This window comes from Podarcis bocagei, assembly GCF_964188305.1.
Source record: "Podarcis bocagei genome assembly, chromosome: 12".
Lineage (NCBI taxonomy): Eukaryota > Metazoa > Chordata > Lepidosauria > Squamata > Lacertidae > Podarcis > Podarcis bocagei.
In genome coordinates this window covers 51,099,220-51,125,040 of record NC_138137.1, presented here as the reverse complement: position 1 = coordinate 51,125,040, position 25,821 = coordinate 51,099,220, and the positions used below count along the sequence as shown (strand labels likewise).

At 44.1% G+C, this 25,821-nt stretch overlaps 1 protein-coding gene and 1 long non-coding RNA gene across 2 annotated transcripts in view; one reads left to right on the top strand and one right to left on the bottom strand.

Annotated features, from left to right (window-relative positions):
• The window catches only part of PRKAG2 (protein kinase AMP-activated non-catalytic subunit gamma 2), a 205,445-nt gene that overhangs the window by 34,670 nt on the left and 144,954 nt on the right, over window positions 1-25,821 (bottom strand). The window contains exons 4-5 of the mRNA XM_081163991.1: window positions 24,613-24,850; window positions 5,338-5,360 (exon numbers count right to left, since the gene is read on the bottom strand). Of these exons, the coding sequence (XP_081020117.1) occupies window positions 5,338-5,360; window positions 24,613-24,850 (261 nt within the window). The remainder of the gene's footprint in view (window positions 1-5,337; window positions 5,361-24,612; window positions 24,851-25,821) is intronic.
• On the top strand, window positions 7-8,368 carry LOC308569734. Its single transcript, XR_014000769.1, has 3 exons — window positions 7-550; window positions 2,144-2,192; window positions 6,042-8,368. It is a non-coding gene; the product is annotated as an uncharacterized lncRNA (long non-coding RNA).

The following is a 25,821-nucleotide window of genomic DNA, read 5'->3' as shown; positions in this document are numbered from 1 at the left end:
GAAGGGGACTGGCGGAGGGGAGGAGCCGAAGGGCGGGAGGGCTCGGCCGGCCTTTCTCTCCCTCACTCTCCCCACACAGCCCATTAACCCCTTCGCAGTCTCGCCAAGGCCCGGCGATATACCGAGCGCTCTTCCCGCCCCTTTCAGGGACTCGGTTAGCCGCGGCGCGGGCTGGCTTCCCCCTCAGCAAGGGCGGCATCCCCCTCTCGCAGGGCTGAGGCGCGGAGGGCGGCCGTTAAGCGGCCAACGGCCGCCGGCAGAACGTTGGCGCGTTTCAACCGCCACCTTTACACACCCCTATTTCGGGAAAGCGCAGTGGAACATCCCGCGCTCCTCAAACCCCTCGCCGCGCTACTGCCCCTCGGGAGAAGCGGGCAGCTACCACCTAGCATTTCGGAAAGAGGGAGAGAAGGGGGCGGGCCTGGCTGGCCGGCCGGCGGCAAGTTTCCTATTATGCTAGGGAAATAAGACGCCTACTGTCCTCCCCACTTTCACGCCGCCGTCAAGAGATCAGGGCCGCAGGATTCCATATTAGACTTAAGAGGCGGAGGTAGGACAGGAGACGCGCTTCTTCCCCCACGCCACCCACCCCCCCTCCAGCTGCTGTTGGTATTGTCCAGTGTGCATTCACCTGCACGGAAAACAGGATGAACCACTGCTCTGGTTCAGGGGAGAAGCTTCATGTTCTTGTGTCCTCCTGCCAGTCACGGCACATAGAATTGCAGAGTTAGTAGGGATCCCGAGGGTCATCTAGTCCAACCCCCCCTGCAATGCAGGAATCCTGCCCACAGCTGTCCCTGGGTGGGCTTGAACCGCCAACCTTCTGGTTAACAGCCAGGCACACTGACCCATTGTGCCACAGTAAGAATGGACTGATTTGTCTGGATCTTAGTTTATCTGCAATATGATCCAGATGTTAGTTCCTCTCCTCACAGAGCAGGATGCACATTCTACACATGTGTCGGTGACCCCAGAGTTTGGCAAGCCTACCACAATGCCTGTCCCACCTAACTTTGTTTTTCACCATCACCCTTCATTATGCGCCCACACATTGTATTCCCATTATCTGGTGTGCAACCTTGCTCATCTTTTTCAGTTCATCCTCCAGTTGCACAAGAAGAATGAGATGAAGGTATATTTCTGCCAACCTCCACATTCAGTACTCATCACCACAGAACAGATCCCACCCTGTGCACTTGTTGTTAGTCTTCAACGCCCCCAGCGGAGTGCTTAAGGCAGGAAGGGGGAAATGTGGCCCTCCAGGTATTGGTCACTCCATCCTGACCACTGGCTGTGCTGGCTAGAGCTGATGGGAAGTCCCTCAACATCTAGAGCAGGGATAGGCAACCTAAGGCCCGTGGACCGGATGGGGCCCAATCGGTTTCTCAATCCGGCCCGCGGATGGTCTGGGAATCAGCGTGTTTTTACATGAGTAGAATGTGTGCTTTTATTTAAAATGCATCTCTGGGTTATTTGTGGGGCATAGGAATTCGTTAGTTCGGCCCATCACATGGTCTGAGGGATGGTGGACAAGCCCACAGCTGAAAAAGGTTGCTGACCCCTGATCTAGAGGGCAACAGGCTCCCCACCCCTGGCTTAAGAAGCAAATTTTTATCGACACAACAGATGCGTATGTTCTTATATTTTTCAACCACTCGTGGGTACATTTAACTTGCTTAAAACTTCTCATGTCCCTCACTGTAAAAGGTATTGGTTCTCCTGTTTCCATCCCTGGCTCCCCCACTTCCCAACAGTGCATATGCCTTTCCCCCTTAACGTTCAGCAGAGATGCTGAAAGGATTAGGTATCTCTGACAGCAATGAACAGCTCCTAAAAGGTAGATACTGCACTTTACAAGTGCATTATTCATACTTTATCTGCTTTATCTCGAAGGGTCCATGGATTAACATGCTTAGCCAAACAAGTCTTAGAGCTGGGTATAGGCCCAATCTTTAAACTAATTTAACAAATTAGAGCAAAATAAAAATGGAAAGCTTGTAAGAAAGTCTGGTTCAGAGTAGACTTTACCTGAATGGGATTTGCACAGTAACTACAAATTAGATTTATATCTTGAAAGAATATGGCACGTTATGTAATTTCATGCTTTCCTACTATTGAAGTTGGTTTTCTGTGTTTTCAACAGGCAGAATTTTAAGGAGCACAGGAAAAATTCAGAACATTACTCATCTTTTGTAAGTGCACAGAGTTTATTTTTGAGCTTATATTATCCACTGCCAAACTCTCAGGCTTTCAGGGAAGTAGATATGCTTAACATAAGGATTCTAAATTTAAATAAGTTTAAATCACACTTCTCAACATAACCACACACACAATCTTAACCAAATCCTTGCCTAAATATAAAGGTCTTAGTCTGTATCCATTGGGTACTTATGCTAGGGTTAGAAGAATGTGCACCATAACTAAGGAGTCAATGTGATCAGAACTACTTCACAGACATATTTCTACTTGTATATAAAATCTGACACCTCAATTCCCCCATCTTACTCTTCCACAGTCAGTCACCTCAAATATGCCTGGGGAGTTGCTGCTTCCATCAATCACCCATTTCCAAATTCTTCCAAAATATTTATAGTCTCACTCAATCCTTATTCAGCCCACGGCATCATTCATATTCTTTCACAAGGCAATAGTGTATCTGCAACCAGAACCATGTAATTGTGGAAGAAAAATGCACAGCTCCCTTTGTCTATGTAGAATTGGCTCAGGGAGCAAAATTCAGAGACTGTTACTTCAGTAATGTTATCACATACTCTCAGGTTCTGAATGCAGAGTAACTAATAATAATAATAATAATAATAATAATAATAATAATAATAATAATTATTATTATTATTATTATTTATATCCCGCCCTCCCCAGCCGAAGCCGGGCTCAGGGCGGCTAACAACAATAAAACAGTACAAAACTACAACACAACACTCCACTCTAAAATCATTCATTATAAAATTAATTCAAATCAAGCCACTGGCAACCATTGGGCCAGAGCTCTGCGAAGATTGCCGAAGGAGGGAGTCAGGCTGTGCCCTGGCCAAAGGCCTGGTGGAACAGCTCTGTCTTGCAGGCCCTGCAGAAAGATGTCAAGTCCCGCAGGGCCCTAGTCTCATACAAATTTGTTCTACACACAGAACAGGTCCACATACACTCTGTCCTCTATCTGTTTTTCTGGGATTACTGTTCTAATGCACATGCTTAGTGCACATTTGATAAAACCATTAGCTGAAATGACTAAACCTGCAAGCTTAACGCAAACATACTCAGAAGTAGCTTTCCTCCACTGAAATAATCCAAGGCAGGAGCTGCAAAAAAACCATGGTGCAGATCAGCTGAATAAATGATAGGCATATAAAGCAGCAATTCTTGTGGAGCAAGCTTCACAGAACTCAGAGGGACTCATTTTGCATAGCCTGGATAGCTCAGTCGTTTAAAGCAAAGTGCTGATAATGCCACGGTTACAGGTTTGATCCCCGCAAGGGACAGCTGCTTATTCCTGCATTGCAGAAGGTTCGACTAGATGATCCTTGTGGTCCCTTCCAACCCTGATTCTATGAATAAGCATGTTTAGGATCTTGCTGCAAGCAGTGCTCAGCCTTATGCAAAACAAGGCTTTTCAGCAATGCACAGTGGCCAGTGATCTAATCTCTATGTTCTATGAAGTATAAAAAGTCAAGAGCAGGTTTATTGGCTTTTCAGACAAGGTAACAGTTGCTTTAAGAATAAACATAACTCTTAATACGTTTCTACCTTTCAGAAGACAGCCTGGTCACACTTGATTTATGCAGAGATTCCATCCCTACCCAATACTTGTCCTTTGAAGCTCATTGGGCAGATACAGCAGCCTTAAGAGATTCCCTTTTTATCTTCACACCCCAAAACATGGTTTTCCAGTGTAGTATTTCAACAACATAAGCAACCAAACACACAATGCGGGAGACTAGGTTTGCCAGGGTGACTGAAACCTCTCCTGAAAGGTTCCTTCAATTTCACATCTTCCTAACCCCTTCATCTTTTGCCTGCCAGTTGTCAGTTTGGATCTTAAGGGTCATAACTGTTGTTACACGGTTCCTTAAGTGTTTTTCCTTAGAGAGAGACAGAGACAGCAATTTCCTGCAGGGCTCAGATGCTCCCTGAGGCTTCTGTCTGCCACCAGCCACTGAACTTCAATGAGAGTATTCATTTTCCTCGGAAACAGTTCTCTCTCCCCTGCTGTGCTGTGGCAGCAGATGCCACTGCGGCTTAGGAATGCCCCTGGATGCACAATGCGGCACTTCAAAAGGAGCCATAGTGGCCATGCAGAGAATACAGACTTTTCTTGAAGTCAGCGCACAGGACAGGAACTACCAAAGCCCAGCAAGTCCCTAAATTAGGAACGTAACAGAATGCTAATTAAAAACAAAAGGGATGTTAGGCATTCCTCCCGAGCATCAGAATATAATTGCAACTGACGAGACCAGAGCAGAGCAACGGCCCATCTAACTTCAGTATCCAAATCCCAAAAAACGACCAGTTTCAGAAAGCCCAAGGGAGGGAAATAGGAAACCTATAAAAGATCCCAGGCCAACTCAGCAATTTGTGCTTGCAGAAATAAATCTGCAAGTCATTCTAGTACTCGCCAATCCCACACAGGTATGCTAATAACCCCAGATGCCAAGTCCTTCCAGCATCATTTGTGGCAGAATAATGACTTGAAAGTGAACTTCAAGCTGCACCGATAATGACTGCAGAAGAAGCTATTACTCTTTGCAAGACATGAACTGGGAGGTACACTAGTCCAAAGCCACTCTTTTAAAGCAAAAGGAAGTGGTAGCTGAAACCTGCAGGGAGGAAGTATTTACCATTTATCTTCCAATTCTACATTTTTGAAAAGCCTCGTAAGATTAATTGTCAAATGACTAACTTGGATTTGGATTTTTTAAAATTCTTGCTGAAAATAATAATAATAAATAATAATAATAATAATAATAATAATAATAATAATAATAATAATAATAATATTGATTGATTGATTTATACCCCGCCCATCTGGCTGGGTTTCCCCAGCCACTCTGGGCGGCTTCCAACAAAATATTAAAATACAGTAATGCATCAAACATTAAAAGCTTCCCTAAACAGGGCTGCCTTCAGATGTCTTCTAAAAGTCATAACATCACAACTTAAAGCCATGCAGGTGTAATTCCAGTTGCTGCTTCTACTGGGCACACCATAAAAGTTTCATCGGCTCAGTATTAATGCAAGCAACCCCAAAACACCCAAGGCTGCATGCAGATGTTCTTGTTCTTGGATCTCCTACCGTGGACTTGCACAATAACATACTAATACATTCAAATTCCAAGATCAATTTGCTGCCTCACCACAACAGACCAATAGTCACACCCACCGAAACACTTCCTAGTTATGTTCCTTGGGCAGCATAGTATACACACAGAATGCTACTTTTCCTAGGCATATGCAATCTGACAAAATGTGGAATGTACGAAGAAGCCTTGCCATTGGCCTCATCTAGGATCAGTATGGTCTACACTGATGGGCAGTGGCTCTCTGGGGCTTTTGGAAAGGGGTCTTTTCCAGTCTTATGTGGAGGTGCCATGGATTGAACCTGGGAGCCTCTGCATCACAAATATGTGCTCTATCACAGAATTCTGTTGCCAGGATGGCACCAGCAGTCTCCATATCTCCAGCTGTCTCTCAAGATGCTTCCTATTAAGCAAATAAGGGGCTTGTCCACACCGGACTGGACTGTGAACTTGAGTCCAAGATTTCTGGGAGCCGTCCTCAACCAGAACCCAGCCATCATTTGTTATTGAGTGAAATTAGATTTCCTCAACCCTGGGAAGATCTGAAAAGCAAAGCAAAACCCAAAACAAATCCGCTGGTGCTGTTTGCATTCTCTTCAGTTAAGGCAGCACCAGAAAGATCTATGCAATCTCAGAGTGAGGTGGGGGCATGGGGGATTGAGAATCTGGAGTTTGTATGCAGAGTGGAAGGTAAAAAAAGGACATTTTTCTCTGCTTCCCCACTTCCAGCCACTTGCTGAAGACTGGAGAAGGGACCCGCATGAGAATATGATGGGAGGGGGAGCATGACTTCGCTTTTGAAGGCGGATGAAGATTTGTTAGTGGAGCCACCTTAAGCCTTGTTGAACCTTGCAAGTGGTTGGAGCAACATTGAACCGGCTCTGATTTCTGAAACTGTTATTAAGCCGTGCATTCATTTTGGGATCCTGCCCTTGTGTGGACCAGTCTGTTGTGTGCACTTGCTACATGTTATATGTGCAATGAGCCTGCACAACATGCAACTCGTCAGGTTGACTGCAGGCTGCATAATGCAGCAAAAGCTGGTGTTTGACAATTCCTGTAGTACATTGACTTCAGCAGACTGGGCCACATGTGGTACAGGCCTAGTGCATACTAAGAGTACTATGAGACACTTCCGCTAATCCTTATGAGAGTCGCTGGGCATAAGAGTCAGACCAAGTTACCCATTCTCATGCCAAACCTATTTGGATTAGTTTCATGCTCTCCAATAACCTTGAGATATATATATCTTTCACTCGCTACATTAATGGTTTCACTGACCTTGTGCAATTGATCTGCATTTTGTTGCCAGTGAGGAGACAGTTTCTTGGTACCTGCCTTTAAAGTTGTGTTGTTTGTCAAGGGTTGCAGCTCTCATCACACTGATAAGGCACATTCTCCATTTCCTGGATTTCTCTGCTGAGGACTTCCAGAGCACATTTAGGCCACTCTGATTTTTAAAATATTGATAATTTTAGGAGCGGACTTTGAATACAATGTTGCCAACATACTGAAGCACCAAACAAAAAGTGTTAAAGAAATAACAGAGTCTAAGCCACAATTTTCATTATCACAATACTCACGTTAGAGCTATGGATAGCTGAGTTATATGAAATATGAAAATCTAATTGTTTTGCACCAAATGCATTTTACAAAATGCAGGATAAAAATAGTCCAGTGCTGTTTCTCTTCTGTGCTTTCTTTTGGAGCAAGACTGCTTTTATGGTGGAGTTATTACAACCGGGTGTTTGCAATCAAAATGCTGATCCAGGCAAAATCACCACACAATAATACTAACCCCCACCCAAGGGCTGTTTGAAGTAATAAAATATGGATCAGAATAAAATTAAAGTGCTTCTGTAATGGAAGAATATGAGCTGCAATTCAACTAACTTGAAGGCCCTGGCTTTTATCCCAAATACTGCTAAGCTTTTGAGTAGGAAATAGAATCCAAAGTACTACATCCTGCAAAGTCTTTTAATTGTGCACCAATACACAATGTAGTGTAGTGCCCATGGAAATAAAACTTATACAAGGTTAACAGTTAAAGTTCTCCCCAAAGAATCTTGGGCATCATAGTATTTACGACAATGCCATTTATTCTCTGAAAGCGATAGCTAGCCTTCTTCACAGAAAGTTACTTCACAAGAGTCTTTAGAAAGAGAATGACAAGCTAAACCTGTCTAAGACTATAGTGCAGATAAGTCCTTGTAGGATTATTCACTGCATGGTTAGTCACTGGCAAAAGATCAAGCTTTGATAGCATAGCGTATCTTCATTGCATGTTTTGCAAACAGTTTGCAAAATATCTGTCCAAAACAGAATTTATCTTTATTGCACTGAACAAACAAACAGCACACAAGAACACCCTAGCTATAGAACAAAAGAAAAGGATCAATTTGTGCTGCTTTCACCACACTGAAAGTGCTGTTTCTGCACATAACCTGCAGCAAATTCCATGTACATCAGGGTCAAAACAAGCTTGAGGCATGATCCAATACAAGTCCCATAAAGCCAGAACTTCTGAAGACTTTCCCAAACAGAGCTCACCACAACTCACTTGGGGTAGGGGGTGGGAAAGAAAGGTCTTGCAAATCCAAAGCCATGGATGTCACCCAAAGGTGCTAAGCTGTGTTTCCTCCAACAAAACAAAATCTTAGTTTAATATTGACTCTCAAATGCCAATCCAAATTTCTTTCAACTGAAGCTGTAACGCAAGCCAAAAATTCTGATACTCAGAAGTATTGCTTCCAACTTTATCTCTAATTCAAGTTGCCCATCATAACTACTCATTGTGAACTGAGGTTCTGACAGCTAGCAGAAGCATACGGTATATTGCAGCCATTTAGAGAGAAAAGGAATGTGGTTCTTAATTGATCGGTGATGTGGTAGTGTTGTGTTGTATTATTTATGCAAATTGATTTCCTCTGAAGTTAAATATCTGACTGGGACAAACCTTGTTACGCTGAGCTCGTATTTTGCACAATTTGTATACGGTGTCTGTTTGGTAATGTGTGGTTTGCTATGCCTAATAAAGGATATTTGATATTAGAAAAGGAATGTGTGCATGGCGGAGAAGCCAGGACTGCAGACTACAAAAAGTCCTACCTAGACCCTGCTCTAATCTAAGCCATCAGCAAATCCACCCTTATGTCACCAAGTTCTTCCTCAGGAAGAAAGTTCTGCCCCACATTCCAGGTTGTACACTTGTACATCAAATTCACTCATACAATGTACATCATCCTGCCTACATTAGTATCTGCATTTTCAATGTGGCAGTTTTAAAACACTAGGTCTACCTAAAAATTAAGGCATCTCAAGCCAGCAACATGTAAGTACCTCAAATGCAACAATTAAGTACCCCTTTCAGTAGAGAAAAAGTGACAAAATAATGGGCTCCATATACTGATATTAGTTATATCCTGTTTGTGTAATATTCTTGCTTTTCAAGGAATGGAAAAGTTGGCGTCTCAACAGACAAAATGACTTTCATTTATAACATACAGAATGCACCCAAGCAAATGGTTTTTTGAGTAATTCCAGTGGTTACATATTAATCTGCTATGGCTGGGTAGAGGCTCAAGAATCTTGTTTTAAAGTCAGAACCGCATGACAGAGAGTTACTCAAGCACTTCAAGAAGAGCCATAGGTGCCCTTTATTAACAGTTGACCTTCCTTGATACACAAAACACTTCTTTCAAAAAACCTGTTTCCACCAAAAACACAGAAGCCAATAAGCTAATGGCTTCAGCATTATGCTCTAAATATGTCTCTGCAACTAAGAATGTCATACTAATGTTTAATTTCCCTCCCAGTGCTTCTTAAGAAGTAAACACACACACACACACACACACACACACACACACACACACCCCTACCTTTTTAAAAAAAGCTTAACAGACTAAAGTCTAATGAGAAGGAATTCCTATCTAAATGCAAATCAAGGTACACCAATCTTGAATGCACAAATAGTTACAAATGGAACTTTTCCCACCATCTGTGAATGAAACATGCCACAATTTATAGCTTTTGCACATGCTTCCAGTTCTTCTCTCTGAAATAGTCATGTCTAAACCATGGTGCTTCCAACTCAAACTGTGCAAGCCTCAAACCTTCCTACTGTGTAGGAATATATGCGTTTCAAGTTAAATTGAGAATATATATACTTATTCTTGGATCATCTGGCACTATTGGTTTTGCTCCAGTAAAGTCAAGAGATGGAGACAAAACAAGGGTGGCTCTTCTGCTCAAATGGCAAAGAAAGTGACTAATGGTTGCACTGCCCAGGTGAGCTGGACAGGTGGAGTTATTTTTGCATTCACTGGCACCAAAGCGGACAGCTCTTGGGCCTTGCAGTGATTCAGCCACTCAGCGGCAGCAGTCATTACAACCTTCTCCTTCCCATCAGCCTGGCAAACAACAAGCCTTGTATTTTATCTTATTGTACAGGGCTTATTTAAGTCTTGAGGTTGTTTTCAGGATGGAACAGACATAGCATACTAGTGATAGGACTGGGAAAAAGAAGAAGAAGAAGAAGAAGAAGAAGAAGAAGAAGAAGAAGAAGAAGAAGAAGAAGAGGAGGAGGAGGAGGAGGAGTCTTGGGCTAGAAGAGCAGAGGAAGGGTACACATAATCTTGAACTTTTTCCATTGCATATCCATTGCTAAACAGTCAAGAAATGTTACATCTGCACTGGCCCAATCAAATCACCGACATTTAGGACACATGCATTTAAGATCCTCTTTACCTTTTGGCTTATTATGAGCCTGAAAAAAGCACATCAGTCAGTCATGAGAAGTGCCATTCCACTTTCCCCTTGAGAAATGAATCAGCTGTCCATCCCAGTGACTGGCCTAAGGCAGCACTGCAGGCCCTAGCCAGAACTAAGTTAATTGTAAATCTGCCAAAGGGGTGAACCAGGCAGAGCTGATGTTAATGGCTTCTCGGCAGCATAAAGCAATGGAGCTAATGAGGAAGAGAATCGCAAAAATTGTACCTGGAGACAGGCTTTGTAGAAATATAACTGATTCAAGTGATATAAATTACAATTAATCGTGTAATCCAGTTTAGGAGGCTGGCAGAGAGTTTTTCCTTTCACTCTGCAACTTGCAGGAGGAAAACGGCCATCTGTTTCATTTATTTAGCAGACGTATTGCAGGACGTGAGACTCCTTGTTCAAGGGCTCCCTGAACAGATTAGTCCCCCCGTAGTTTATTTTGCAGCAAGTGTAAAATGTCATTCAGTAAAGTACAAAATCTCTCTTGTGGCTTATATAACGCCTGTACAGTTCTGGGGTTTGAGAAAAGGTGTGTTAACAGTGCACACGATTATCGGTATAGCAGCCCAAGATACTGTTTGAGTAGCCAGAATTCACTTATTAATTAAAACCATTTATATACCGCCTTCCATGTAAACATCACAAGACAGTGTGCAAGAATACATTAAGATAAACAAATTACCGTAGTCCTTGAAGTCAAAACAGTTGTACTAAGTAAACGAAGTATTAAATTAACAAATACAGGATAGCTCAGTCGGTAGAGCATGAGAATCTTAATCTCAGGGTCATGGGTTTGAGTCCCACACTGGGCAAAAGATTCCTGCATTGCAGGAGGTTGGGCTAGATGACCCTCGTAGTCCCTTCCAATGCTACGTATATGATTCTACTTTTGCCAACATTGAAATGCCATCAATATTGGCAGCTGCCTTAATTCAGACGGAAGACGAATCCAAATAGAATGTTTCAGTGTATAACAGTTCTAACAAGGAAGGCATATACAAAGAGAAGGACAGTTTTGGTTCTGAAACAGATGAAGGGAGCTGGAACTATATCTATATCTACTGTATTTTTCGCTCTATAGGACGCACCTGACCATAGGACGCACCTTGTTTTAGAGGGGGAGAACAAGAAAAAAAAAATTCTCCCCCTCTCTGCTCAGTGCCCATTTAGTGAAGCAGCAGGAGAAACGGAGCCCCTTCCATTTCTTCCCCCGCTTGGCTGAAGGGGCTCTGGCAGCTCTCCCTCTCTGCTGAAGCCAGGAGAGTCTTGCTCTCCCGGCTTCAGCAAAAGGAACCCGAAGCCTTTGGAGAGCAGCGCGAGGTCCCACTGCGCTCCAAAGGCTTCAAGCGGCTATCCCTGAAGCCTGGAGAGCGAGAGGGGTCGGTGCGCACCGACCCCTCTCGCTCTCCAGGCTTCAGCGAAAGCAACGTGAAGCCTCCGGAGCACGGAGGGAGCGCTCCCTTTGCGCTTTGGAGGCTTCGCGTTGCTATCGCTGAAGCCAAGGAGCCTGCATTCGCTCCATAGGACACACACATTCCCCTTAATTTTTGGAGGGGAAAAGTGCGTCCTATAGAGCGAAAAATACGGTCTGTCTATCTATCTATCTATCTATCTATCTATCTATCTATCTATCTATCTATCTATCTATCTATCTATGCAATAAAATTATGTGGCATAAGAATGTAAGAAACAGCCATAAGACAGCTTTTCTGTTCAAAGAAAATCTTTTGTGTCTGGATGGCCATCTGTCATGGATGTTTTAGCTGATATTCTTGCATTGAAGGGGGTTGGACTAAGTGACCCCCAGGGTCCCTTCCAACTTTACAATTCTGTGATTCTATGTGTGTGGGAATTGTTGCAACACATTGCCTAAAATTTAGCCACATTGGTATCAAGCAGACCTCTCTAGCGAGGGCATTCCAAAACCAACACCTCCATTCCAGGCCTTCTCTTTGGTCACTGTGAATCTTACTCTAGGTCAAGGGTGGGTGACTTGCAACCCTAGGTCCACATAGAGCCCTCTAACAAATTTCACACAGTTGGCAAAGTGGGAGGAGAGGGAGAAACTTCTGGTTCTGTGAGGACTAAGGATCAAAGACCATTTCCAAAAAGCATTACTAAACTAAAATTCCTATGAGTCCTTGGACAGAGCCCTGACAGTTCAGATATTATGTTAATTACCCACCCTTCACCCTAAGGTGCCACGATGGTTAAAACAATTATATCCATCTGTGGTGCAGACAACCTGCCCATGTCCCAAAGTCTGTTGTATACTACAGTGGTACCTCGGGTTAAGTACTTAATTCGTTCTGGAGGTCCGTTCTTAACCTGAAACTGTTCTTAACCTGAAGCACCACTTTAGCTAATGGGGCCTCCTGCTGCTGCATGATTTCTGTTCTCATCCTGAAGCAAAGTTCTTAACCCGAGGTACTATTTCTGGGTTAGCGGAGTCTGTAACCTGAAGCGTATGTAACCCGAGGTACCACTGTACTGTCATACTCCTCAAACCACGTATGCACATATATCATTTTAAGGAAATGATCAGTGAAGCATCACTGGAGTGAATTGGGATTAGGCAGAAGTAGCACTTGGCCAAAGGACACACATTCAGCCAGTCTGCTATAATTGACTAAAGGACTGTAGAGCAAGGCCACATCCCTAGTGCAAAACAATCAAAATTATCAACAGGTTGCTTTTATCCTTGCCCTCAGTTCCAATTGAAAACATGACAGTGATGAATCTGCAATAATAACTATTTTGAGTTCACATCAGTCATCCAATGCAGAGGAAACATTTTCCAACCCACTGCTGAGACATTCTCCAATATTATTATGAGTCAGCTGCCCCAAAGCATCTCATTTTCCAGTGGCTAAACCTAGCCTGTTGCAAGTTTTTGCTTTTTTGTTTTTAAGTGCAGACTCTGTTTTTAAAGCAATCTTATGCCTCCTCCTCCACTCCTCCTGGCTTCCCAATGGCTTAGCTGGTGTTGCATTGAGTATGGATAGAGAAGCAGTCCCCATTGAGCAGGAGCAGGCAGCGAGAGCAAATATTACTGGACAACTTAGGGAAAGCCACCATTTCATTCCCAGTATACGACATCATCTGTGGAACGGGGTAATGCACACTTTTAAAAAATCCAGCAGCTTCATTCTCCATGTGTAGCTTAGTAACGGGAACAATCACAATCGTATCTACTTCAAAGTAAGTCATACTGAATTCAATGGGGCTTACCATCAGGTAAGTGGGCTGAGGACTGCAGTCTAAAACACCAAGCTTTGAATCAGCAAGACCTCTGTCATAAACTCTTAAGGGCTGCTTTGACACTGAGCATTTTTACTTATGGAAGTCACACTTCCTTCACTCTAATTTTCAGAGGCATCTGTGGTGATAAAAGCATCCTCCTCCCATATTTTCCCTGTTCAGCTTCTTTATTCCTCCAGAGTTCAGAAAAATCTGTTTGTTCTCTTGACATGATGGAACAGCTATGCAATTTCCTCAGGTGTAGATGAACCATCACACAGTTGGTCCAGCCTATACAGAGCAACAGTGGCCTGAAAAGACCATACAGTGGTACCTTGGGTTAAGAACTTAATTCGTTCTGGAGGTCCGTTCTTAACCTGAAACTGTTCTTAACCTGAAGCACCACTTTAGCTAATGGGGTCTCCCGCTGCCGCCACCGTGTGATTTCTGTTCTCATCCTGAAGCAAAGTTCTTAACCCGATTTACTATTTCTGGGTCAGGTCTGTAACCTGAAGCGTCTGTAACCCGAGGTACCACTGTACTGTAGTATGTTTGGAGGGCAGCAGTGGGGGGGAGAGTACTGCACCTTCTTTCCCTGCCCCTGCACGGTCTAAGTGATGTCCCCCAATAAACATTTGGACTGGGGAAACGTGGGCTGATCACAACAGAATGCAATTTGGATTCCAGAAGTCTAGATGAGGTTGCTACTGCCCTTCCTGTTTAAAACAGAGGAGCAAAGACCAGGCATTGCCTGGAAACAGTCAGGTTGTGCATCCATAGCAGAAGAGGAATGACTGCTAGAAAGAACAGAGAGAGAAGAAACACTATGCTGCATCTGCAGCAGCACAACCGGGCGCCTTCATCTGCCCCAGCTGCAACAAAACATCTCTCACCATATCAGTCTCGACAGCCACAGCAGGCGCTATAACCTTCCAAAAGTTTGACTTCACCCCCAAAGGCAAACTCCTCCACTGTCTCCTGAGGCAGATGGATACCAACCATGCTAAAACATCCATGTCTGTAAGCACCCTAAGTAACCTAGCCCATACTGGATCAGGCCAATTCCCCTCTAGCCCAGCATCCTGTTCTCATTTTGGCCAACCGGATGCCTGTGGGAAACTCACAAGCAGGATTGAAACACAAGAGCCACTCTTCCAAATTGTGATTCCCAGCAACTCGTATTTGGAGACCTGCTTCCCCCAACCTCCCATGCTATGTCTCCTTTGGCCTTTAGATAAGCTGCTATCTCTCAGTCCAGGCCTATATCTAGAGAGGCTACTGATCTACCATACAGGGTTCTTGTAAGAAGACCTGGGAAAGTCTACTTGAGTGCTGCAAGCCAACCTCCCTAACAACGAAAGGAAAAATGGACCACTGTGCAGCTAGAGGAAGCATTCGGATCATTGCCACCCTGTCCCCCTTATCCCTTGTCTACTTAGTTACTGTGCCTGGTGAAAAATTTATGAAGCCCTAGTCATAAGATGTTTTCAGACAGACGTACTTAACTGCCAGCCCTTCCTTCACTAACTGCAGCAGCTTTCACACCAGCATTTATAATGTCAATGGAGAGTTCTATTTAAGCATTTATTGCTGGCGGTGGTCCACCGAGATCCATTAGAGTGTGGAGCAATCTCCCTCAGGGAAGTGGTGGGTAGCCGAGGGCCTCTGAAACCAGACTGGGCAAAATCCTATTTTTAAGGAATCGATGGCAAGACAGACACTGGCCACTGCCCAAGGAGGAGAGCTTGCAGCTGCTCCTAAATCCCCTTTTGTGATATGTTTACTGGGGCGTAAACATATCATGGCTGAGTCACAGAAACTTCTTGGCACAACTTGCTAAATCATGTTTGCCCACCTGAACACTGGAATGCTGGGTCTACAGTACAATGACAGCACACATTCTCCCTTTCCCTCAAGGCACCTAATTTCTTCTCAAGAAGTGCCAGATTCAGGCTAGAGGTACTTTCTTTTCCTGCTGCAGTCTCCATGTGCAACTTTGGGATACGCAGAGGTGGTGGAGAGAGGAAGTTTTTTGGGGGGGCAGGGTTGTACTTAGTCCTAGTGTGCATGACCTCTGAAATATACTCGGAGTCGAGTGTGGATTTCATGCTCTTTATTTAGCTCATAGTAGTGAGGAATGGAAGTTCCCCCAAAATATCTGCTTTATATACATTATTTATAATGGGCCACACGTGATTGGCTACTTCTGGGATTCTCCTGTGGGCCAATCAGGTTGCGGATTCACTCCCACCTGGAGCTGGATTGGGTGGCTCCTGCAGACCAATCACACTGCTGCATTGTTCCAGGACCAATCAGACTGCTGCATTCTGGACCCTATTGTTCTAGGACCAATCAGACTGCTGCATTCTGAATCCTATTGTTCTAGGACCAATCAGACTGCTGCCTTTTGGATCCTATTCAACTCAGTACATAACAACCTCTTTCAGACAACACTATTTTCTGTTATTAGAAAGATGTGAGGCATCCTTCCGAATGCATGGTGAATGGGAGTTAATTGTCATTTTAATTCTTTTAAGCAGTGAAGAGGTTGCTTGTTTACCTTGCTTCTCCCAAACCCTGTGCCTGAGAATGGACCATATTTGCAGATTGCCCAATCTTGGGACTCTGACTTAGTCTGCAGCCTTGGAGGACCATTGGATGGGCGCACAAGCAGGACTTTAGACACCAGGGGCAAATATGACTTTCCTAGAGCCAGCCTTTCTTCAGTGATATGGCCACACACAATATGTCTGAAATCACAAAGTGTTTTTTGTGCCAAGTCATTTCCAGGTGAAGCTTGAAAAGCTTAGGAGAGTATGTAATAAATGCATATCAAAGGAAAGCATGCGATTCACCACTAGGATCCAGGAGCTGCCATGAAATCAAAGACCCAAAGCTCTCTTACATTTTGTGTTCATCTTTTTACGTGAGAAAAGGAATGGGCAGTTGCTAGAAAAGCAGAGTCACGGCAAAAAGGTTGAGGGAAATGGAAGGATGGAGTCAGGCATGAGAGGAAGGGACAAGGAGAAGAAAAAAGGAACTATTTCTGAAGGCACAGAAAATGCAAAAAGGGGGGGGGGAACTATCATCACCCTCTGTATTAAAACCCACTCACAACCCTATCTGGAGCTCTATCAAATCTTAGGTGAAATGATCGGTAGAATGAAGACTTTGTTTCCCAATGCATGCACAAGAAACTTTGTTGGGCTGATAGAAGGGGGATGGGTGGGAACGTAAGGTCATCTTACACACCAGCTTTCTGACTTTATGGCTGCAGCCAGGACACACTTCCAGGTACAGCTTTTTCCAGGGCTGGGGGAGCTCTCTCATGTGTACATGACAAATAGCTATTAAAACACGTGATTACTATAACAGTGCCTTTTGGGTGGTGGCACTACAACTTTGGACGGCCCTCTGTGGGGAGATGTGAATGGTTCCCTCTCTTCCCATTTTTAGGCAGGCAATGCTTTGCTGTTTTAGTAGGCTTTATGCAGTTCCACGTTTATGTAGTGCTGCTTTTAGTTGTGCTGAATTTACTGAAAAATCACATGGCATTGTTAGCTCTGTGTGCCATTCTGCAAGTCTGGCTGCACTGCTGGGTACCTGCCAAGACCTACATCCCCGCAGGAAGTCCAGTTCCATCCCCTGGATCCTTGTGGCTCTGCTGTTCCTCCACTTGGCTATTGCTCCTTGCTCATCTGCTCTCTTTGACCAGATAAATAATGTACTTTAAAAAAAAAATCTCAACCACCTTTAATTAAAGTGTTCCAGGGAGATGTACAATAATATTTACAAGAAAAACCCCCTTAAGCTGGGCATCCTTTTAAAAATGGCAGATCTGTGCAAACCAGCCACACCATAAAGCTGCAGAGAAAGGAATGAAGAGAACAGTCTCCCTCCCCCCCCCACACCAGGCAAAAAAACAAAACAAAAACAGAAGCAAAGGAAACTTGCCTCCCCCATTACCTTTACAACCTCTCTGCATTCCACTCACACTTGGTAATCTGACACTAAGGAAGAGTGTAAGTCACCATCCTCCAGCTACTGTTTGAAGGTCAGGCAGTTCAAATAACAAGAAGTCAAAGTACAAATTGTTGTCTTATAGATGTTACTGTGTGTGTGAAGTTGTATGTCTTCCCACTAAACACAGCTGGCCTAACCTTTCGTTGAAGGAATCCAGCTAACCTTAGACTCTTTATCTGGAAAAAGTGCTTTGGGCTCCCGACTAGGGACAGATACATAAACAAACACACACTTTTCCATAAAATTAAGCAGCTGCTACTTTGCAACCGGGGATGCAGGTGGTGCTGTGGGTTAAACCACAGAGCCTAGGACTTGCCGATCAGAAGGTCGGCGGTTCGAATCCCTGCAACGGGGTGAGCTCCCGTTGCTCGGTCCCTGCTCCTGCCAACCTAGCAGTTCGAAAGCACGTCAAAGTGCAAGTAGATAAATAGATACCGCTCCAGCGGGAAGGTAAACGGCGTTTCCGTGCGCTGCTCTGGTTTGCCAGAAGCAGTTTAGTCATGCTGGCCACATGACCCGGAAGCTGTACGCCAGCTCCCTCGGCCAATAAAGCGAGATGAGCGCCGCAACCCCAGAGTCGGCCACGACTGGACCTAATGGTCAGGGGTCCCTTTACCTTTACCTTACTTTGCAACCAGGAAGTTTGCAAGACAGCATTAAAATTACCTTTAGACAGGGCAAGTCTCTCACCAGGTTCTGCCATAGTCACTCTGCCCAAGCTTTATCTACTCCAGACGTGCCAGACAACAGATCAGCATTAGGGAAGGAGTAGGCAGGGGCAGCCAGAGCTGCTATGTCATTTTAAAGTTAGAAACCTCTGGGTTTCAACCCTTACCCCAATTGCAAGGATGCCTGTACCAGCTCAGATTCAACAAGCAACTCTGTCTGCCAGGTTGTTGCATTAAATATATATACAGTATATATTGGCTCTGTTCCTGTGCCTTTAACAACAGCCTGACATACAAAAATGCTGCAAGTAAACCTGCTCCCAGCACTCAGCTTCCACCTGCTTCATTTCTGCTGTTAAAGGCACAGAAACAGAGAATCATAGTGGGAAGGGACCCCAAGGGTCATCTAGTCCAACCCCCTGCAATGCAGGAACCTGGGCTAAAGCATCCAATGCAAATGGCCATCCAATCTCTGCTTAGAAACCTCCAAGGAAGGACAGTCCACCACCTTTCGTGAGAGTCTGTTCCTCCACTGAACAATTCTTACAATCAGAAAATTTTTCTGATTGTTTAGTCGGAATCTCCTTTCTTGCAACTTTAAGCCACTGGTTCGAGTCCTACCCTCCAGAGCAGGAGAAAACAAGCATGCTTCCTCCTCCATGTGACAGCCCTTAAGATATCTGAAGATACAGTGGTACCTCGGGTTAAGTACTTAATTCGTTCCGGAGGTCCGTTCTTAACCTGAAACTGTTCTTAACCTGAAGCACCACTTTAGCTAATGGGGCCTCCTGCTGCCACCACGCCACTGGAGCACGATTTCTGTTCTCATCCTGAAGCAAAGTTCTTAACCCGAGGTAATATTTCTGAGTTAGCGGAGTCTGTAACCTGAAGCGTATGTAACCTGAAGCGTATGTAACCTGAGGTACCACTGTACAAAGAGACAGAAGCATTTCAGTTTCTGTGGAACTACAGGCAACGACCATTTTACACGGGGCTTACATTCCAAGGCACCGTGGGTTTAAGTGAAATTGCGTATATTGGGGACGCCCATAGAAAAAGCCCGTGAACACCCTCTGTAAACCCCAGAAAAACCCTTTAAAAAACCAGCAGCACTTACCAGATGCCAAACTCCACCACAGTTGTTCCCTCCAAACCTCCTTTCTCAAACTCCAACTCTCCACAGGCCTCAATGGTTGGTGCAAGGGCTTTTGCGATTGTATTTGCAAAAGCTCGTGGGATTGTTAGGTGCTGTTTTCACACCATTTTTGCCCTTTCCACACTTTTTAAGGGCCACTGTTGCCCTTTTCCCGGTCACTTCTGGGTTCACGGCAATGCGCGTGTGCATGACCATACACAAATTGAATGTGTGTAAAATGGTCATTGCCTGTACTTATAGCAATGGGAAATAAGGTATGAAAATTAGAAAGCATAAAGTATGTCCAGCTAGTGAAGGGTGGTGAAATCTCAGCTGGGGGGGTCAAACAAATTAAATTTGCCTTTCTGGGCTGTGACCAGGGGTTCACCTTTTACCTTTACATCATCTGATGCTGAGGTAGCTTCTGCTGCCAGTGTCCCCCCCATTTCTGAAATCTTCCTCTTCTCCCATCAACAGATATAGGGAGCTAATGTCAGGTAAACAATACAAGCCACAGCTGCTAAGCATTTTGCTTTACGGGTGGATTTAAAGACAGAGGAGGAAATCTTCAGGTTGCAACCTGAGCATGTAGACAGCAGATGTGTTATTCCCTGTCAGAGGAACTGAAGTCCTAACACAGAAAGGCTGCAAAGGATATGCGACGCAAGGCTTATAAATCATGGTTTCTCCGCCACTGTCAGACTTGCCGGCTATCTTATGCAGCCACGCTCCAGAAAATAGGAAGAGTTATTGAGCCAATGAAAGATGTGATAAGTACAGTACACAGTCAGGGGCAAGCTATCCATCTCACAGTCATCTCAGTTTCCTGTGTCTAAGCCACCTTTTTAAAAAAACAAAATTAATTTTGTTCTGGTGGACGGTCTCCGAAATAAATATGGATGCTAAAAGAATACAACCAAGGATCCTGCTTCCATACCACGATGGTTTTCCTCAAACAAGCTCCCAACAAACTTTCCTGCTGCTGTAAAGAAAGTTTGGGGGTCAAATGGGATCTTGTTCACAGGAAAATTATTCCTGCACCTGTACCTTTAACAGCAGTCACATGCAGAGAAATTTAGCAGGTGAATGTTTTTACCCACCATTTATCTCCACGGTGGAAAATGGTTTCTGTGCATTAGGCTGCCATCAGAAACAGGGCAGTTAAAAAAGGGGAGGGGAAATGTTGGTGATCCTAGAGGTTAAGAGATAATACTATTTCAATCTGCAGAGTCTCTTGCACCAAATATAAGTATTAGCAAATACATCAATATTGCTGAAATATCTGAGGACCCCCTGGCTCTTGAAGACATATCTTCTAAATCAAGTACTTCCCTGAACCTCAGCTTTCTGATCTAATTGTTTTAATTGTTCTTTTAACCGTTTTAATTGTTGTGCTTCTTCGCAGGCTTGTTTTATTGTATATATTAAATACAGGTGTTTTTATGTTTCGATGGAATTGCTTTATTCTGTATTTCAATTACGTGTGGATATTGAATACTTGATTTTATACTTGTAAACTGCTTTGAAACTATTTTGGTATGCAAGGATTATATCACTAAATACACATTAATCAAAAGCAAAGGGTTATGTCGCAATCGTCAGATTTGAATAATGACATATTAAAAGTAGTTTCAGAAAAGCGGACTCACAGGAGACACCAAGAGATGAGCGGTATGCAAAAGTAGAATTTAAGACTAGAGACTATTTAGTGCAAAACAACCGTTGCGAGTTGGAGTAAACAGTAAACCAAGTAATTAAGGTTAGAACAAGATTGTGGAGTAGAAATTTAGATGTAAAGGAGAAAAATATGGAAGCAGCATGAGATTTTTAGGAAGAGATCATGGTGATAGGAAGTACCTGCCATTCCTATGGTTGGGAATATACCGTTGCACGCCACCCCAATCTCAGAACAATGTGAGATTCCTGGCACTTACCCAGGGTTCCAGGCACTTACCCAGGCTTTCGGAAAAAGGGATAGCGGAGACTGTAGTGTCTTTATAATATATGGTTTATTTACACACACATACACAGCCTGACCCTATGGTGGAGAGGTTCACAGCATTAACAGCCCAAGAGGATATTGTTTCTCTAATAGCCACAGCCTTGGATTTGAACAGAAATCAAGCATGCCTCCATCTCTCTGGCTTCTGCTTGCTTCTTTCCAGCTTCCAGCTCACATCATTCCCATCTCTCTGATCTCAACTCTGCCTCTGTCCTTCTAGCTTCCCACGAATTGAAGGAGGGGGCCCCACCAATTTGCCATCTAGCACAGAGCCCCTTTCTTTGTTCTCCTTAATGGCCCATCACCCAGGCTATCACCTCACCAGGAAGCTAGCCTGGGTATTAAAAATTAGAATGGGGTCCAGACATTAGGCTCACCCCTTCCCAAACTCCTAACAATACTAACTGACCCCAGATATAGGGAGATGGCAAAACCAAATGATAGAAAAGATTTTGGTTACTAGGAATGGCATAAGTAAGGCCTAGTAGGAAATAGCAATTGGGAAGGCTTGCTGTGGGGAAGGTTCTTCTCACCCTAGACTAGGTGTGCACAGGAGATAAAAAATGGCACACAGCTTTCAAGCTCCATATGGGTTACTTAGTGCATGGGGATGGAAGGGTTTCTTGCAAATGATGCTGAATTTGGTAGACCTTAATCTGATCCACCCAGGCACTTCTTATGCTCTTAAGAAAGAACACATACATATTTAGGATCACTTAGTACAGATTAGTCATGCCTCAGCTACCCTAACTACTTTTTTGGTACATTTAACACACCTTGATGGAGAATTCTAGCTTTACAAAAAGTAGACTACAGAAGATTGGTCAGCCCTTGAAAGATAACACCCCCTGCTATTGTCTCCCCATCTCTTTCTCACCAAGTTTTAGAACTTAACTTAGGTGTCCTATTTTGTGTTATTGTCCTGTTGCCACGCCCTGGGACAAATGCTGACGTAACACCTTAAGACAGAAGGGAGACCTCCGAGTATTCATATTATATTGCTGTTCTGATCCAAGGCAGGTTTGATCATTGTGACTAAGATTACGGGTTTTTTTTAAAACTTAGCTGCTTTGTACTTGTTGAGGAAAGACTAGGTATAAATTAACACAGGGCTAGAAAGTCAAAAAGGGGACATGGGTGGCGCTGCGGGTTGAACCAAAGAACCGATCAGAAGGTCGGCGGTTTGAATCCCCGCGATGGGGTAAGCTCCCGTTGCTCAGTCCCTGCTCCTGCCAACCAAGCAGTTCGAAAGCACGTCAAAGGGCAAGTAGATAAATAGGTACCGCTCTGGCGGGAAGGTAAATGGCGTTTCCGTGCGCTGCTCTGGTTCGCCAGAAGCGGCTTAGTCATGCTGGCCACATGACCCAGAAGCTGCATGCCAGCTCCTTCGGCCAATAAAGTGGGATGAGCGCCGTAACCCTAGAGTCGGCCACGACTGGACCTAATGGTCAGGGGTCCCTTTACCTTTACCTTTAGAAAGGTCTGACATAAGGCTTTCACATGGCCAGAGGTGGAGGTTGATCACATCTGGAAAAACTTTCTGGCAGCAAGAACTGTTTGACAGTGGAACTGTCTCCCTCAGGAGGTTGTGGACTCTCCTTCCATTTATGTTTCTAAGCAGAGATTGGATGGCCATCTGTCAAGGATGCTTTAGCTGAGGTTCCTGCATTGCAGGGGGTTGGACTAGATGACCTTTGGGGTCTCTTCCAACTCTACAATTCTCTGTTGTTATCTAAAATAAATCCTCCATGTTTGATTGCCATATTGTGATCACATTGTGTGGACCGTACTTAGATCAGCAACTCATGTCAAAGGTGAATGGTCTGAAGAACTCACGTTCACTCAGAAAGGCTGATGGAAGAATAACCTATCAACTGACTCACCAAGCTATATTTCATACATCCAATCCCCAAATGAGTAATACCTTCCTCCTATGAAAGTTGCCAGTTGACTTTCACACTCAGAGGCTCTGCAGTGGCCATTCAGGAGTGTTTCCCCACCAAAGTCAACTACTATTTCATACTGGCATGTAAGCAAAGTATACAGTGACCTGATGTGATTGATGTTAGAATGAGCTGAGGTCAAAGTATTAGTTTAGTCATCAGCGGCTTCTTGCCAGCCACATCCAACTGCACGTCTCACAGCAACACATATCAGCTACCTTTGCTCTAGTTCCCATTAGTCATCTCTTTACGTAAATTCTGTAAATCTACAGGTGCTTAATACAGCTGTCAGACTGCAAGCCAGATCGATGCTAACCCTTTAAATTCCCAAGTTAAGTGGGAGATTCTGCAACCCATTTTTCCTCTGGCCCTTACACACACACACACACACACACACACACACACACACACACTCCACTGTAGCAGATGGAAGATTTGGCTGTCTTCACATTTCTCCCTGAAAAATGCAGGCTTTAAATGTTTGTTACTTCTAAGCTTCAGCAAAAGTATATTGGCTAAGGGTGATGTTTTACATCTGAATTTAGAATTTTATAAAGTAAAACAGTGTATTGCCTACCCCTGAGAAAAGAGCTTATGTCTATTGATACTATAAACAAGACTGATGGGTGTTCACAGCTAGAATCCTATACAGGATTAAGCAGAATAAGCAGGTCTGAGGAAGGAACCCAAGTAATCAGAATAGCTTTATCTTACAACAGAAAACTGCATCCTACAAATTAAACACTGTATCCTATTGAAGACAATGGTGCCAATAATTAGTTGCTATTTGTAAAGGCTGATGGCTAAGTACTCTGTGCAAGTTAAAATTTAGGCACACCTTCTGAAAGCTCCCAAGCAAACCTGCAGAGATTTGCAGTCTAAAAGCCTTTGCTAAGAATCGAGAAGCCATTGGTTCAAACCTCACCTCTGCCTTGGACTCATTAGGAGGCCTTAGATAAGGCATCAGCCTCCGTCCTCACCCCAACTGAAATACAGTGATAACTGTAAGACTTAAGTACCTTGCAGAATTAATAATAATAATAATAATAATAATAATAATAATAATAATAATAATTTATTTATAGCCCACCCCTCTGGCTGGGTTTCCCCAACCACTCTGGGCGGCTTCCAACAGGACACTAAAATACAATAACCTATTAAACATTAAAAGCTTCCCTAAAGAGGGCTGCCTTCAGATGTCTTCTAGAAATTTGGTAGTTATTTTTCTCTTTGACATCTGGTGCGAGGGCGTTCCACAGGGCGGGTGCCACTACCGAGAAGGCCCTCTGTCTGGTTCCCTGTAACTTGGCTTCTCGCAGCGAGGGAACCGCCAGAAGGCCCTCAGTGCTGGACCTCAGTGTCTGGGCTGAACGATGGGGGTGGAGATGCTCCTTCAGGTATACTGGACCGATTATATCAAAAGGATTATAAGAAGATAATCCATGTTATGCACTTGGACACTTAGAAGCACCCTGTTAATCCTAAAATGCACACAGGACTTTGCTTTTCTTACAGAGAAATGAAACGGTCCATACTTACAGCTTTTGAGGTAGCGCACGGGGTGGAAGTGGGAGGTTTGGCCACACTTTGTCCAGGAGGAAGGCTCGGTCTCTGGCCTGTATCTGGGGGGGAAGAGGACGTGTGAATCCGTGTTTCTAGCCTCTCTGGTTCATGTTTGTAGGATTCAAGCGGAAACGTTGGCTGCTTGATCACTTGTGTCGGGGTCGAGGGAGAGGAGGAAAGACCAGAGGCTGTAAACAAAACAAAAAAAAGATGCAGATCATTAAATCTCAGTATACATATTGGGTGAGCAATGGCTTAAGCCATGCAAAGGCTTTAATCCAATATTTTCATCCCCCCACAACACTGAACAGAAATCTTGTCCTCCTATTTACAAAGTACGGGTCTTCCTCCCATTGCCTTAAAATGCCTTTTTAAATCTATAAAGTAGCTGCTGTGAAGAGTGTGTTGATCTCAAGCAAGCACAACCAGCCAGATGTGGCTGCGGAAGAGATACCATCCCATTCCTCGGTGTCACCAATGAAGAACATTCATTGTTGACAGCCATGTAGAGCAATCTGTGAAGAAAACTGGGGTGAAAGCAAGAGTAGAGATGCTTATGCCTTCCTGTTTTCTAGGGATTTCTCTTCCCCACATGTACACACACACACCAGGGACTGCTCAAAGGGCAGGGGGAACTAATGATATGCCAACTCCCTTGGCTTGAATCACTACTGGCTCACATAAATTGAATACTTCAGGTGGGGAGATCACATTCTTTGAAAGCTCCAGGTACCCAGCAATGTTTTGCTTTCTCACAGTCTCCTGGGAACAGTAGTGTGGTAGGGATGGAGTTTCAGAGCAAGGCAGCTCAGCTTAATGCACTCAGGTATTGCAAGGTCAGAAAATTTGTACTGCGAGCCTGCTATTTTTAAAAACCCTAGAAAAAACAACAACCCCAAAACAAAAAGTTAGAGAGCAGTGCAGTAGAAAGCAGGCAAGTTCAGCTAAGCCAAGGCAGTTCTTTTGTGGAAATGTATAAAGCTGATTGTAAGAGAGGATGTATGGAAGTGAGAGCTGGACCATAAAGAAGGCTGATCGCCGAAGAATTGATGCGTTGGAATTATGGTGCTGGAGGGGAGACTCTTGAGAGTCCCATCGACCTCAAGAAGATCAAATCTATCCATTCTGAAGGAAATCAGCCCTGAGTGCTCACTGGAAG